Below are 14,441 nucleotides of genomic sequence, written 5' to 3'. Positions count from 1 at the left end.
CCCCCCCGAGTGCACAAATTTTTGTGCACCGGGCCTCTAGTATATATATATATGGCTAAGTGTCTGTCCGACCAATAGCTCTGATGCACACTGACCACCAGGGGGCAGACGCTCAATGCAGAAGCTGCCGTGACACACACTAGCCGGCACTACAGACCTGGTGCTGACAAACCAACACTTGGCTTCCCACAAGTGGGACACAGGCCCCGCCACCTCCCCGGAGTGACACCCCACCAAATCACAGCCAATGCTGCCAAGAGCCCAGGGCGCAAAATTCGGCTCATAGCCCAGCCCAGCTTGAAATGGTCACTGTGGACGCCCAGGTAATGGTGTCTCGTAGCAACACCCAGCTTCCTTTCCCTAGCAACTAGCCTCCTTGGAGTTTCTTCAGCCCAAGAACTCGACTTGCTTTATAGCCAGGTGCAAACATTTTACATTTTAACCAAATGTCCATGAAGCGTTTCCCTGTGCCTCATCTCATTTGATCCTCACAGAAGTCCTGGAGTAGGTAGATCTTAGACTTGGTAGAATCCTACAGTGGGGCCTTGACTTATGAGTTTAATTCGTTCTGAGACCGAACTCGTTAAGGAGCTCGTTAAGGAGCTTGTTAACTCAAATTACTCTATCAACTCAATGCAAAAAATCGGCCGAGAGACAGCTGATATCTCAAAAAAACTCGTTAGTCGGGACACTCGTAAGTCAAAGCCCCACTGTATTTTCTTTTCATTAGCAAGACAACGGAGATTTAGAAAGTTTAGAAACTTGAGCCGACTGAAAAGAAGTAAGAAATGGTGGAACTTGAAAATGACTTCAGGTTTTCTCACTGTGCAGAATATAGTCAAACACTGCTAGAGTTAAATATTTTACCCTTTGTTCTCCCTGTGTGATCTACAATAATAATCTGTTTTGTGTTGATATTTACTGCTGTGTTGCTGACAGTTACCTGAAAGAGGAGTTGGGGTGCTTCACTGGGCTGGAAAAAGTTTAGCTAAATCAGAAGGCAGGTCTAATTAAGCAAGTTTATTATATATCTATAAAAGGCTAAGTTGACTCGTGCATGTGCGATACATATAAAGCTCTTGCTGGCACCAATCACATGCATGTGTTTCGATCTGTCATTGTCGATCATGAATTTGGTTGACACTTCTATTATAGAGAAAGGGTGAATAGCAATATTAACATATTCCTTCTAATTAATTTCCTTTCAGTGTTCACAAATCTGTGTACTGGGTCACTAGTTTATAATAACATCAGAACACATGAAGTACTTAGGCTAAATTTAATAATTTCAATATTTTATTGAAAACTTCAAAGCAATCCTGAGAGAAACTGAAGAATACTTAAATAAATGGGAGGTTTACCATGTGAGTTTATTAGAAGGCAAAATATTGTTATGATGACAATTCAGTGCAATGTCAATGAAAATTTCATTAGACTCTTGTACAGAATTAGATAAGCTGACTCTAAATTTATATGGAAATTCAAAGGGACTGGAATAACATTTTTTGGAGAAGTACAATGTCCAGTGATTTTGAAATTTATTATAAAACTACAATAATTAAGGTAGGCATAAGAGTAGACGTAGAGAACAATGTGTCACAATAAAGAGCCCAGAAATAGACCTATTACATATGTGGCAAGTTGATTTTCAACTAAGTTACCATGGTAATTCATTGGAAGAAAAATAGTCTTGTCAACCACTGGTATCTAGGAAAACTAGATACCAGTATGGGGAAAAAAGTGAACTTTGACTTTTTTTCACATTATATTAAAAAATTAACTTGATATGGAGCATAATCTTAAAAGTAAAGGCTAAAACTATAAAACTATAAATCTTCCAGAAGAAACAGGGGAGAAAAGCTTTGTGACATTGAGATAGGCAAAGATGTCTTAGATAATAACAACACTGAGTCATAAAAGATAAATACTGATAGCCCAACTGGTGTAGCTCAGTGGTTGAGCATTGACCTATGAACCAGGGGTCATGGTTTGATTCCCAGTCGGGGCACATGCCCCAATTTGTGGGCTCGATCCCCAGTATGGGGTGTGCAGGAGGCAGCCAGTCTATTATTCTCTCTCATCATTGATGTTTCTATCTCTCTCCCTCTCCCCTACTCTCTGAAATCAATAAAAATATTTTTTAAGAAAAGATAAATACTGATAAAGACACCATTAAGGAAATGTAAAGGCAAACCACAGACTGAGAGAAAATATTTACAGCTCCTATTATCTGACAAAGGATTTACATCCAGAATATTTAAGAACTCTTATAACACAACTAGAGGCCCAGTGCACAAATTCGTGCATGGGTGGGGTCCGTCTGCCCCAACCTGATGGGGGCCGATTGGGGGCAGGGCCAGCGGGGGGTCTAATGCTGGAAGCTATAGCTTTCCTCCAGCTGGATCTAATTATACTTTAAGGATGGCCAAAAGAAAACCCACAACAGAACTGTTTTGCATTTCACGTGCCATGAGATGAAGTTGTTTATGTGTTGTTTTCAAACGTATATCAAGATGGATGATGACCCTTTAAGGATTTTTGCATTCTTCCCGGGGTTCTACTCTCAGTTTCCCAATATGATCATCATGTCTGTTTGTTTAAAAGGTTTTCTGTTTTTTAATGTGCCTACCCTTTGCTGTTGCTCCTGGCAGCTTGCCGGTCTTCTTCGCTGCCCCATTTAAAGAGAGATTGAAAGCTCACCTAATCTGCAAGGCACTGCAATTTCACAAAATCCCCACCCAGCCTCTCTACATTCCTCAGCAAAGGGCCGCCATCCCGTTAATGCTTAGGTCACCTTTTTGGCTAACTTGGAAGGTCTCCTGGGGCTGCAGGCCATGGAGGGAGAATTCCACACCTTGGCTGCAGTATTAGCAGAGCCCTCTGGAGACTCTGGTCAGGGTCAGAAGGGACTGATAATTATTTTCTTGTGCTTGCACTAAATGTACATGCACCAGGGAGCCACGTAGTGATATAGGGGTGTTGGGGGCCGATCGGGGTGGAGGCCGCCCAGAGGGAGGTGCCATGGGCAGTTGGCAGCCAGCCCCGCCCCTGATTGGGGTGTTGAGGGCTGATCAGGGGCCAGGCCGGCCGGGGGTTGGGGGAGCCAATCGAGGCCCGGATGAGGCTGGTTGGCTCCTGCAGAGCACGTCATAGCCACCGGTCAGTCTGGTCATTCTGGTTGTTCTGCCATAACAGTCGCTGGGCTTTTATATATAAAGATGCTAAGAAGGCAAATAATCCAATAAAATAAAGGTCAAAGATTTGAACAGACACTTCACAAAAGAAGATAGATGAATGACCATATCAAATGTTATCATTTGTTAGTCATCAGGGAAAAGAAAATTAAAACCACAAAGAGATGCTATTACAAAAACAACAAGAGCCCTGACTGGTTTGGCTCAGTGAATTGAGCATAGGTCTGGGGACTGAAGGGTCCCGGGTTCAATTCTGGTTGAGAGCACATGCCCCAGTTGCAGGCTCTCTCCCCAGTGGGTGTGCGTGCAGGAGGCAGCCGATCAATGATTCTCTCTCATTATTGATATTTCTATCTCTCCCTCTCCCTTCCTCTCTGAAATCAATAAAAACATATTTTTTAAAAAACACAAGAAAAATGACTTAAATTAGAAACATTATATCTCTTTAACATTGCTGTTAGAGTTGTGAAATGGTATAACCACTTTGGAAATTAGTATGGCTCTTTCATACAAAGTTAAACATAGACTAAGCCATTTGATCCTGCAATTCCACTATTGAACATTTGCCCAAGAAAAATGAAAACATATGTCCAAAGACTTGTTAATGTAAAAACATTCAAACCGGTAAAGAATCTTTGTGAGTTTATTTGAGCCAAACTGTCAACAATTGTCAGGAAGCAGTATCTCACTGGATTAGGATAATGCTCCAGAGAGTGGCAGTTTTTCATCTATTTTTATACATTGCAATCAAAGGAGGTGATGTAGGTGGGTTACATGAAATCCACTGGTGATTAGAGAGGTGGGAGAAAACAAAGGCAGGGTGGGGGGGACCTCTGGGATTGGATAAAAAGTAAAATGATAGGTACATACTTAGGTGGGTGCAGGATACTTAACAGTCAATAATTAAACCTGATAACAATACAATGAAGGAATTTCTGGTATCTGCCCTGGTGCCCAGACACATTAGGTTGTGCCCCAAGGGGTCTGGAAAAAGGGAAGTTACAAGTTATCCAGACATTTCCAGGATTTGTTATCATAGATGCAAAAAGACAGATAGGCTCATTTAAGGTAAAGTTTGACCTTGTCAGTGAAGATACCAGCCTAGGACGTAACTGCTTTTAGTTAAAGTTACTTTCAGACCATCCTTTGTGGTTACTTTAGGTCTCTGAGTTTGCAAGACTGCCATGCAGGCCTTCCCTGAGCTTGTCAGGTTAGCATGTGGACTTGAACATGAACGTTATAGTAGTTTTATTCATAACATCCCAAGATTGGGAACAGTCCAAATGCCTATCAACATGACTATAAATAAACAGATTTTGGTATATCTCTGTGATGTAATACTACTTAGCAAAAGAAGGCAGACACAAATGAGAACATACAGTATAATTCAATCTTTTATGATTTTCAAGAACATAAAAACTATAATATCTTATATAATAAAAGCCTAATATGCTAAGTGTCTGGTCGTCCTGTTGGCCTTTCAACCAATCAAAGCGTGATATGCTAATGATATGCTAAGGCCGCTCAACTGCTCACATTAATGTGCACTGACCATTAGAGGGAAGACAGTCGATCAGTTGACCAGTCGCTATGACCTGCACTGACCACCAGGAGGCAGACACTCCGACCAGTAAGTTAGCTTGCTACTGGGGTCTGGCTGATTGGGACTGAGCGAGACACGTCAGACACACCCTGGAGCCCTCCTGTGGTCCCTCCCGGGCTGGCCAACCTCCCACGTTCCTCCCTGGCCTTGATTGTGCACCGGTGGGGTCCCTCAGCCTGGCCTGCGCTCTCTCACAATCTGGGCTGAGTGACCCCCCCACTCCTGAGTGCATGTGGGATCAGGCCTAAACCAGCAGTCAGACATCCCTTTCGCAATCCAGGACCGCTGGTTCCTAACTGCTCACCTGCCTGCCTGATTGCCCCTAACCACTCTGCATGCCTGCCTGATCGCCCCTAACCCCTCGCCTGCCTGCCTGATGCTCCTAACTGCTCGCCTGCCTGCCTGTTTGCCCCTAACTGCTCGCCTGCCTGCCTGTTTGCCCCAACTGCCTCTGCCTCGGCCCCGGCTGCTGTGGCTTCATCCGGATGGATGTCTGGAATGACATCCGGAAGGTTGTTCAGCTGTCCAGTTTAATTAACATATTATGCTTTTATTATTATAGATCATTCACCTGAAATGAGTGCTGTTTACTGTATATAGATTATATCTCGGAATTCATTATTGTTTTTATTTATTTATTTATTTTTAAATATATTTTTATTGATTTCAGAGAAGAAGGGAGAGGGAGAGAGAAATAGAAACATCAATGATGAGAGAGAATCATTGATTGGCTGCCTCTTGCACACCCTACCCTGAGGATCCAGCTGCAACCCAGGCATATGCCCTGACCCGAATCGAACTGTGACCACCTGGTTCATAGGTTGATGCTCAGCCACTGAGCCATGCCCAGCCTGGCTCATTGTTTTTTGTTTGTTCGTTTTCATTGTGTGTTTTTTAAAGTAGTTCTTTCAATCTCTAAATATTAGAAGGCCTCCTACAGAGTCAGGTAAGAGAAATTGTAGAGCTTTCTTAAATCTCATCCTTTTATTTGCTCTTCACTCAACAAAATCACAGTAATTCCTAAGGAGAAAAGGCTAAGAACCTGATTGCTTTCTGAACTTTCATGCTAGTGGTCACATATCACCAACAGCCGTACTTGGCAGGGCAGGGTTTTCTCTTCTTCCTGTCACTCACTTTCCTCAAATGTTTCTCCTGGGTCAGCCACACAACAGAAATCTTCAAACGAGGAATTTCAATTGGGAGACATTAGTATTTATTACTCAGGATGAGCAGAGCTATGAGAAAGCAGAGATTGCATATATGAATAAAGTTAGATAAGCATAGTCTCTATACTTTTGGTATATTTCTTTATATTGAAACTATTGAATGAAATTAAGAATGACTTTAATTGTACTCATTTCTTTTTTTTTCCTTTGTAGGGATTAATCATTTCATGAAAGAGACAGTGAAGAATTGTAAAAGAGATGGGTTTGTTCAGACCATTTTGGGAAGGCGTAGATATTTACCAGGAATCAAAGACAACAATCCTTATCATAAAGCTCACGTATGTTGAAATTCTCTGGATTTTTAACTTAAAATTTCAGTGACATATACTTTTGTTTTTAATTTATCTTTATTGTTGGAAGTATTACCGATGTCCCCCTTCTATCCCTCAATGACTCCCTCCATACCCCCCACCCCCAGGCCTTCACCACACTATTGTCTGTGTTCATGGGTTGTGCATATATGGATATAAATTCTTTGGTTAATCTCTCCCCACCTACCCACCCTCACCTTCCCGCTCATTGACATATACTTTTCAACAAAGACAACTGCTGCTAATGTCCCTTAGAAGGATCACTAATATATTAATTGGGTCTTGTGTTCCATTAAGGGTTTCTGAAGTAATGGCACCTGCCAGTCTTTGGGAGGCTACTGTAAATGTCAGCTCATGTTTATAATACTTCATTTAAAGATCTTTCAGTAAGCTAGTTATTTATTAGCTTTGGTAATGTTATAAATAAACTTAATTCTTACATTTACTATTTGTTCTTTGTTTTACATACCGTATGCTAATTTGTCATATCACACCAGATTGCCAATGCCTTCTGAGATTAACATCAGTCATTAACATCAGTACAAAGATTTATCGATGATATTTGTTCAAATTATGAATAAAATCTCTTCCTGAAGTCATTAGGATTCATAAAAGCATTCTATATATCTGAGCATTTAAGCTTCTATTTTAGTTCAGATCTTTCTATTTTATCAGTCTTTTATATTATTGTAGTGATTTCCTTGATCTGTTGAAGAAAGCTTTCTCTACCCCAACATCAAGAAAATATTCTCTAGAAATTTTTGTTTTGCCTTTTACATTTATATCTACAATCAACCAGCAATTGATTTTCATGTTATTAGAGATTGAGGGTCAGGGTCCCCTACCTCCCCCATTGATATACAATTGTCCCAAATTATTGAAAAGACAGCTTTCCCCCCACTGCTCTGTGGTGCCACTTCTGCCACAAATCAAATAATATGGATGTTTCTGTTTCTGTACACATTATTTTGGTCTGTTGTATTTGCTCATCCTTTAGGACAGTGCCACACTGCCTTAGATATGCTGCTTTGTAAGGTGTCTTGATATATGGCAAAGTTTTCTTACCTTGTTCTTTTCTTCCTCAAATATTTGCCTATTCTTGATTCTTTGCATTTCCATATAAATTGTAGAAGCAGCTTGTAAATTTCCACATAAACACAGAATCCTGTTGAGTTGTTTTGGGTTTTTTTTTTTTGACTGCCTTGATTCATAAATGAAGATGGGATTAATATGGACATGGGCATATTTATAAATTTGAGTTTTCAACCCATGAACATGATCTATTTGTTCATTTATTTAGGTCTTTAAGTCTTGTTAAAGTCTCTCAATAACATTGTGTAGTTTTGGGGAAGAGATTGTATATGTTTCTTATTAGATTTACAGCTAGGTATTTGAAAAGTCTTAATGCTGTTGCAAATGGCATCTTTTTTTAAATTATTCTTTTCCTTCCTTTTTTACATTTCCTAATGTGTGGCTGCTCACACAAAGACATATAATTGTTTTTATTGTTGTTCTTTTGTCTAGAAACGTTGCAAGTATCACATATTAGTTCTAATAATTTATCTATAGATACTTTTAGATATTCTATCTACACAGTTATTATCTGCAAAAAAAAAGTCATTTCAGCTTTTCCAGTTGTTATCAGTCAGATGGTTGGTTCTAATGACCTGATCTCCCATGATCAGAAACCTGTATTTTTTTTATGCCTATGAAAAGCCCTGGTCATAAAGGGACTTGGTTTGTGGGACACAAAGCTAAGATTGCTAACTTTTCTTATTTTGAAAGAGAATCAAGGAAGTACAATACCATGAGAGTGAAGTATATATTTTAGTCATAGTTTTCCTTGCATATGTCAGTGAATACAACCCCAAAATTTCAGTGACTTATATAATAAGCAGTTTTATTTTAAATTCACATTATAGTTTGGCTCTGGGTTGACTGTGGTTCTGCTCCATATGTTCTTCACTCTGGAATCCAGAATAAAGGAAGAATCCCTCTCTGGGACAGGCCTTTCAGTGACAATGTTGGATAGTTTTCAAACCTTCTTACTTGCGCTGCACGTCAGTATTACTCACAGTTCATTGGCCAAAACAAGTCAAGGCCATCTTTTTAGCATGAAAAACACTTTAAATTACATGGCAATGGGCGGGCCTGTGTAACTTCACAGAGAAAAGCAGCAAGTAGTAACAATAACACAGCACACCACCTGAAGTTTCAACCAGGGGAGGGGTCACTAGGACGCTGAAATTCAGTCACTCTTTAAACAGTGACAACCGATTGAGTTTACGGTGGATTCATCAACATTTGGCAAAAGAAAAGTTAAATTTTTTTTAAAAGTCTGTCTCTTTAGCAGGTATTTAATGCGCTAGGAGTTAAGTGTACCCAGGAGACAGGGAACTGGAGAACACCTCTCAAGTTACATAGACCCCTCCTGCGAGGAGACTCTTTTCATTTACTGAGAACTTTGGGGACAACAGGAACTATATTCATGGATAGGTTATACTTTGGATATTAACCCAGACCTCATCCCTACTGCCCCAGGATAATCACTTTTAGCAGCTATGGCTGCCTGCCAAGTGCTCATGGCAGCAATCATTTAAGGGCATTCTAACTTAACACCTAGGGAGCTAAGATCTGCATTTGCTCTAACACCTAAGTATTATCCTAGCAGCCCATAAAAAGCTCTGTTTCATACCCAAGGGCTGCAGACCTGCCAGGGGCAAACTACATACAACCAAGAGGCCCCGGATATGGGGGATGTACTTGGAACATTCCAACTCACATCACAAAGAATGACATTCTACTTATGTCTATTTAGGATTAATATGAGTTATTTTGAAATATAGGTTCTTTAGAGTGAACTTTAGAACAGCTGTAACATTGTAACATTGATGATATATATTTATAAAATAAATTTGAGCTACTAAGTATATTCTAAGTGTGGTACAGTTTTTGGTTCCTGACTGTTGAATATTTCTAAACAGAAGCAGTCTGACCTTCTGTTTATCATGAGGATGACAGCCCAAAGTCTGGAGCCCTGATCATTCCAGTTATTGTTCTTAGATGCTGCTTAATCGGTGATTTCTTGGCCCAGATTTCCAGTCTGGTTGCAGATGTAAGCACTGATCTGGGTGCTAAAAGCAGGTATGAAACCATGTTGTGTGTCTGACGAGAGCCTGTTATTGTTTTTTATAGGCTGAGCGTCAGGCTATCAACACAACAGTCCAAGGTTCGGCGGCTGATATTGTGAAAATAGCCACAGTTAACATTCAGAAGCAATTAGAGACCTTCCAGTCAATCTTCAAATCCCATGGTCATCGGGAGGTTATGCTCCAAGGTGACAGAACAGGTTTGTTCATAAGTGAGGCCCTGCTATAGCATGGTGAGATTTATTGCATCAGGAATGAAAAGGAGATGTATTTTATATATTATTTCTCAGCAGTTCTCCAACATTTTGGTCTCAATTTGTCTTTACACTCTTAGAATTATTAAGAATCCAAAGACCTTTTGTTTATGTGGGTTATATCTACTAAATTGCATTTTCAAGTTTCTTTAAAAGATAATGCTATCTATGATATTGTATATGTTGATTATTTCATAATCTAGTATTACTTAATGCTCAATGAATAATAAAAAAACATTATGAGGGGGAAAAAAACAAAGAGATCAAGGTAGTGAACTACATCCAAGTTTCCTGTTGGTGAATTTACTTGGTGTAAAACCAAACTACTGAGACTTCCGATAAAAATGTATATTTAGTCATTTCCATATTAAGTGGTAAGCACTGAAAAAAAAATAAGGGAAAATAACCTCTGCATGTTGTTAAGAAAATACTTTGACTTTGTAGATGCTTTGAAAGGGTCTCGGCGATCCACTGTGGTCCTCAGAGCACAACAGAAGAGCATGTTGATTTTACCTACTCATGACCTTCCTTGTTCTCTAAAGTCTGGGAATATACACTAAGCTCACCTCCTTATCACATATATTTCTTTGCCAATATTGTCATCTTTTCTTACTGTTGTTCTCAAAATATTTTCCCTAAGTTCTCTCCTTATTGCTTGGATAGATTATTTCTTGTTTTAACAAGTACATAGAGCTTTCCCTTCTCTCTTTGTCTCATGTCCATCCTTCTGCTTTAAATACCATTTCACGGTCACTGAGATTATCAAACTATGACTGCAGCCATGTTTAAATTTTCCTGGAAAGAAGTTAAGAAGGTTTCAGGCATAAAGGGGAAGAATAAACTGCTTGAGATAGGGCAGAAAAGGTATAGATCAGTTCTTGACGATGGAATTTGCTATTTTTAGAAGAAACATATATATTATAGAGAATAATACAGCCAGTTATATAAAAATATGTTCACTTATATATAAAAATACATAGATATAAAAAACCTATTTGCCCATCAAATTAGGATTTTTTAGTTTAATTGTCTTCAATGCCCCCCAAAATATGTAAAGCTGATCATTCAACATTTTATGTGTGTGAGTATGTATGTTGGCAAACATACAGAGAGAGAGAGAGAGAGAGAGAGAGAAATATTTGGGTAATAACACTGTACTATGTGCTTTGAAGGGTGTAGAAATCAAGGTTATCAACCTATGTTAAAAATTTAAGGAAAGGATGGGAAGATAGGGCCCTGACTGAAATATTTGCACAACTCTCCACAGCAGAGTGATGCAGTGTCAAAGTGAGGATGTAGACATTAACAGCCTTTAGAATGAGTGGGAGGCAAAGTAGGTATGTAACTGAGGATGACTTCATGGTATTGTGCTGGGTGAAAAGTAGTAGCAGGTCAGGGGATCAAAGGGAGCCGAACCTGAGGAAACAGACCACACAGGGAACAGGAGGATCATGCAGTCTGGGTCAGAAGCCAAGTACCCAAGGGAAATGAAGAGGACAAAGGTATGGTGATCAGAAAGCAGAAAAGCTAGAGCATCCGGACAGCTAATGCTGTGAGATAAGTGGGGCCCAGTGGGGCGCATCAGATGTCAGCCAAACTGGCAAACAGATGCACAGCCTCTGCAGCCTGGTGTGAGGCAGCCTGCCATGGCCTCATCTGCATTTATTCTCTTACCTTTGAGAGCCACCTGTGGGGAAACGTGGGCTGCAGATAGTGACAGCTAATGAACTCTGAGGGAAGCACTGGGTATTGAAGGATATGGTAAGCTACTTGTGCTGTCCTGAAGGGTAAGTAGGAAATTGTATAGCAGAAAGGAAGGACTGCAAACATAAGGGCAAACAAAGGCAGTTGCTCTAAAGGTATTAATGTTGAACCTTATTTTAGTGATCAGAGGGGCATAATCTATAGCACCAGGCCCAGCTGGTTAGGAAATAGTAGTTAAGTCTAGTATATGTGATTTATAACCATTTTTGGAGTCATGGGTTTTATAGATCATCTCCCCAGAAAAATGTAGACATAGACTCTTACATCCACTGCCAAGGAGTTCACACACACTCTGAAGTCCACATTTGGACCCGAGGTTTAGAATTACTTGTCTAGAGTATGGGGTCCAATTGGGGAGGCACCAGTTCTACTATAGTGACACTTCTGGCCATAAAAATATAGCAGCAAGTGTCCTTCTTAGAAAACACCGCCTAATGACAACACCAGATCACTTTGCTGGAGCAGGAATCAGGCCCCATACTGCTCTGGTGTTTTTACTCAGAGAAGCTGTAGTGGGGACTCCATGGAAGGAGAGGATGTATCTGAGAAATAAATTAAACCAGAGTTTTGAACAGATTTCTTCAAACTTCATTTACTGGCTTCTTTGTTAGACTCCTCCTTTCTGGGGAGAAGTTGATGGGGATTTAGTTTACCTGATAGTTGGGCTAGGTAGCAGCCAGCAAGTAATTAGTTTCCTGATAGTTCTAAATCTTATGTGTTTTAATCTCATAATTAAAATTTTCCAAAGTTTCTCAAGATCTCTAAAAAAATAAAAAATAAAAATTATCCTATGGCAAAATGACATACTTATCAGTTTGCTACTTTTTTTCCATGGGGTAGGATTGTTACCAAAGAGAAAACTGCAAGGGATGTTCCGCCCAATCAGAGGAGGCTTCTTCATCCTTCAACTCCATGATGAACTCTTGTATGAAGTGGCAGAAGAGGATGTATTTCAGGTATTTTTACAGTGTTTTCCATTTTCCATTCTATTGAACGTTCAGGCGCTGTATGGGTCAGGCTAAGATGCATGAGGTTTCTGGAACTCTTCCCCAGCCCTCCGATGGCTACATCAATGTTGGGTCCTTAAGGGTTTAGAAAGAACTAAGAGTGCACAGTGTCATCCTATCATTAAAGAAATTCCTGGCGCAGGGATGTTTTTGTCTGGGAGAAGTGGGATGAGAATCTGGAGTCTAGTCCTGAGGGTTTCAAAGCTCCGAACATTCTAGCTGAAACCGGCAAGGCTCCTGCTGGTCAGTGCAGACTTGGGATGCCTGGCCCTTCCGAAGTCACTTCCAAGCACCAGGTGAAGAGCTCCAGGCTGGCCTGTTATCTCGGTGGGTAGGCTGGGAAACATTCTTTGATTAGGCAGAGAGTTTGTTGACCTCTTTTTTATCCCCCCACCCCCACCCCTAGGTTGCTCAGATTGTCAAGCATGAAATGGAAAATGCCTTAAAGCTTTCTGTGAAACTGAAAGTGAAAGTGAAAATAGGTGCCAGCTGGGGAGAGCTGAAGGACTTTGATGTGTGAACATACAGCTGGTTAAGGCCTCCTGAGAGGGAAGCCTGTGCAGGTACCAGTACCTGGAAAGAACAGAGATTACCCTTTCACCTGCTTCATGAAAACAGAAACCCTCAAGTCCTGATGGACTCAGGACAGTAATTCTATATGGGAGTTTCAAAATGTGTAGGAGAGTTTATTCTCTGTAGTTCAATGACTCTATTCACTCTCAAAGAGTATCTGTGAAATTGCCTCTTATCATTTACTATGGCTCTAAACAGGTTCGGCACACAAGCTCGAAATATGCACTTAGCACTTTGGGTCCTCACCTGTCTGGATGGAGCATGAGAAAGATGGAGCCGCTGCCTCAGGGGTATTCCCAGCCTTTCCAGGACTCAGACAATTGTGATTCAGACTCCCAACAGGAGCCACAGGCACATCAGGATCTGATTTCACGTATGCCACCAGGGTTAGGCCTTGTGTGTGACCTTTCTCCAATATCAATTTAAGACTACTCAAGTAGTATTTTTAAATAGCATTGGCTAATAACAAATTTTATAAAGTAGTAAAACTTGATATGGATGCAGTCAAGGAATTGGATTTTCATAAAATGCTATTTTTCCTTCCTTTCTTCTCCTCAGTTCATGCAGGGAATGTGTTTGCAGCACTTAGGTATAAAATAAGCTCTACCTCTTGAAGAGATATCCTGTCCAGTAAGAGCAGATGTCTGTATTGCAGGTTAATATAATACGGCCAGAGCAGGAAAAACCCTCTTGTCAGCTCTTAGTGTGTGTCTGTGTTTGTGGCATTGTTAGAATCCCCACCCTGTAAGATTGTACTTTAATAATCCCAGTCAGAGATGTATAACTGACCATTTTATGTTAAAATAAAATGTATTTATGAGAAACTTCCTAACAGTAATTCAGTTTTAAATTGTGTTTGGTCTAAGAGTATCAGAAACCAGTGTCCCATATTTACTTATTATTCTGTAGTTTACATATTTATGACTTATTCTGTAGTTTACTCAACTCTATAAACATAGGAAATGTTAATTATGTCCTCAATCAGTTATCAAAAGAGCTCTTTTTAAAAAAATATATTTTATTGATTTTTTACAGAGAGGAAGGGAGAGGGATAGAGAGCCAGAAACATCGATGAGAGAGAAACATCGACCAGCTGCCTCCTGCACACCTCCTACTGGGGATGTGCCTGCAACCAAGGTACATGCCCCTGACCGGAATCGAACCCGGGACCTTTCAGTCCGCAGGCTGACGCTCTATCCACTGAGCCAAACTGGTTTGACTCAAAAGAGCTCTTTTATGTTTATTAATCAGAAGTTTTTAAAAAGACAGTTGCTTTATAAACAAAGTGTGATACACTGTCAGTAATTGGATATTAGTGTACAAGAGCCTCAGACATGTATTTTTGGGGGGAGGGGGATCA

At 40.2% G+C, this 14,441-nt stretch overlaps 1 protein-coding gene across 4 annotated transcripts in view; it reads left to right on the top strand.

Annotated features, from left to right (window-relative positions):
* Window positions 1-13,896, top strand: part of POLQ (polymerase (DNA directed), theta) — a 97,038-nt gene extending 83,142 nt beyond the window's left edge. For 2 of the 4 annotated variants that reach the window (XM_005875363.2, XM_014546990.1), the window contains exons 27-30: window positions 6,177-6,301; window positions 9,530-9,683; window positions 12,342-12,457; window positions 12,915-13,896. In XM_005875363.2, coding sequence (XP_005875425.1) covers window positions 6,177-6,301; window positions 9,530-9,683; window positions 12,342-12,457; window positions 12,915-13,028 — 509 coding nt within the window. In that variant the 3' untranslated portion in view covers window positions 13,029-13,896. The remainder of the gene's footprint in view (window positions 1-6,176; window positions 6,302-9,529; window positions 9,684-12,341; window positions 12,458-12,914) is intronic. The other 2 variants (XM_014546991.1, XM_014546992.1) reach the window with 2 other exon arrangements.
* Window positions 13,897-14,441: the final 545 nt, after the last annotated feature.

The sequence above is a fragment of the Myotis brandtii genome, unplaced genomic scaffold (assembly GCF_000412655.1).
Source record: "Myotis brandtii unplaced genomic scaffold, ASM41265v1 scaffold46, whole genome shotgun sequence".
Taxonomy (NCBI): domain Eukaryota; kingdom Metazoa; phylum Chordata; class Mammalia; order Chiroptera; family Vespertilionidae; genus Myotis; species Myotis brandtii.
Note: the sequence above shows the minus strand (reverse complement) of the source record. Positions and strands in the feature narration are given on the sequence as shown.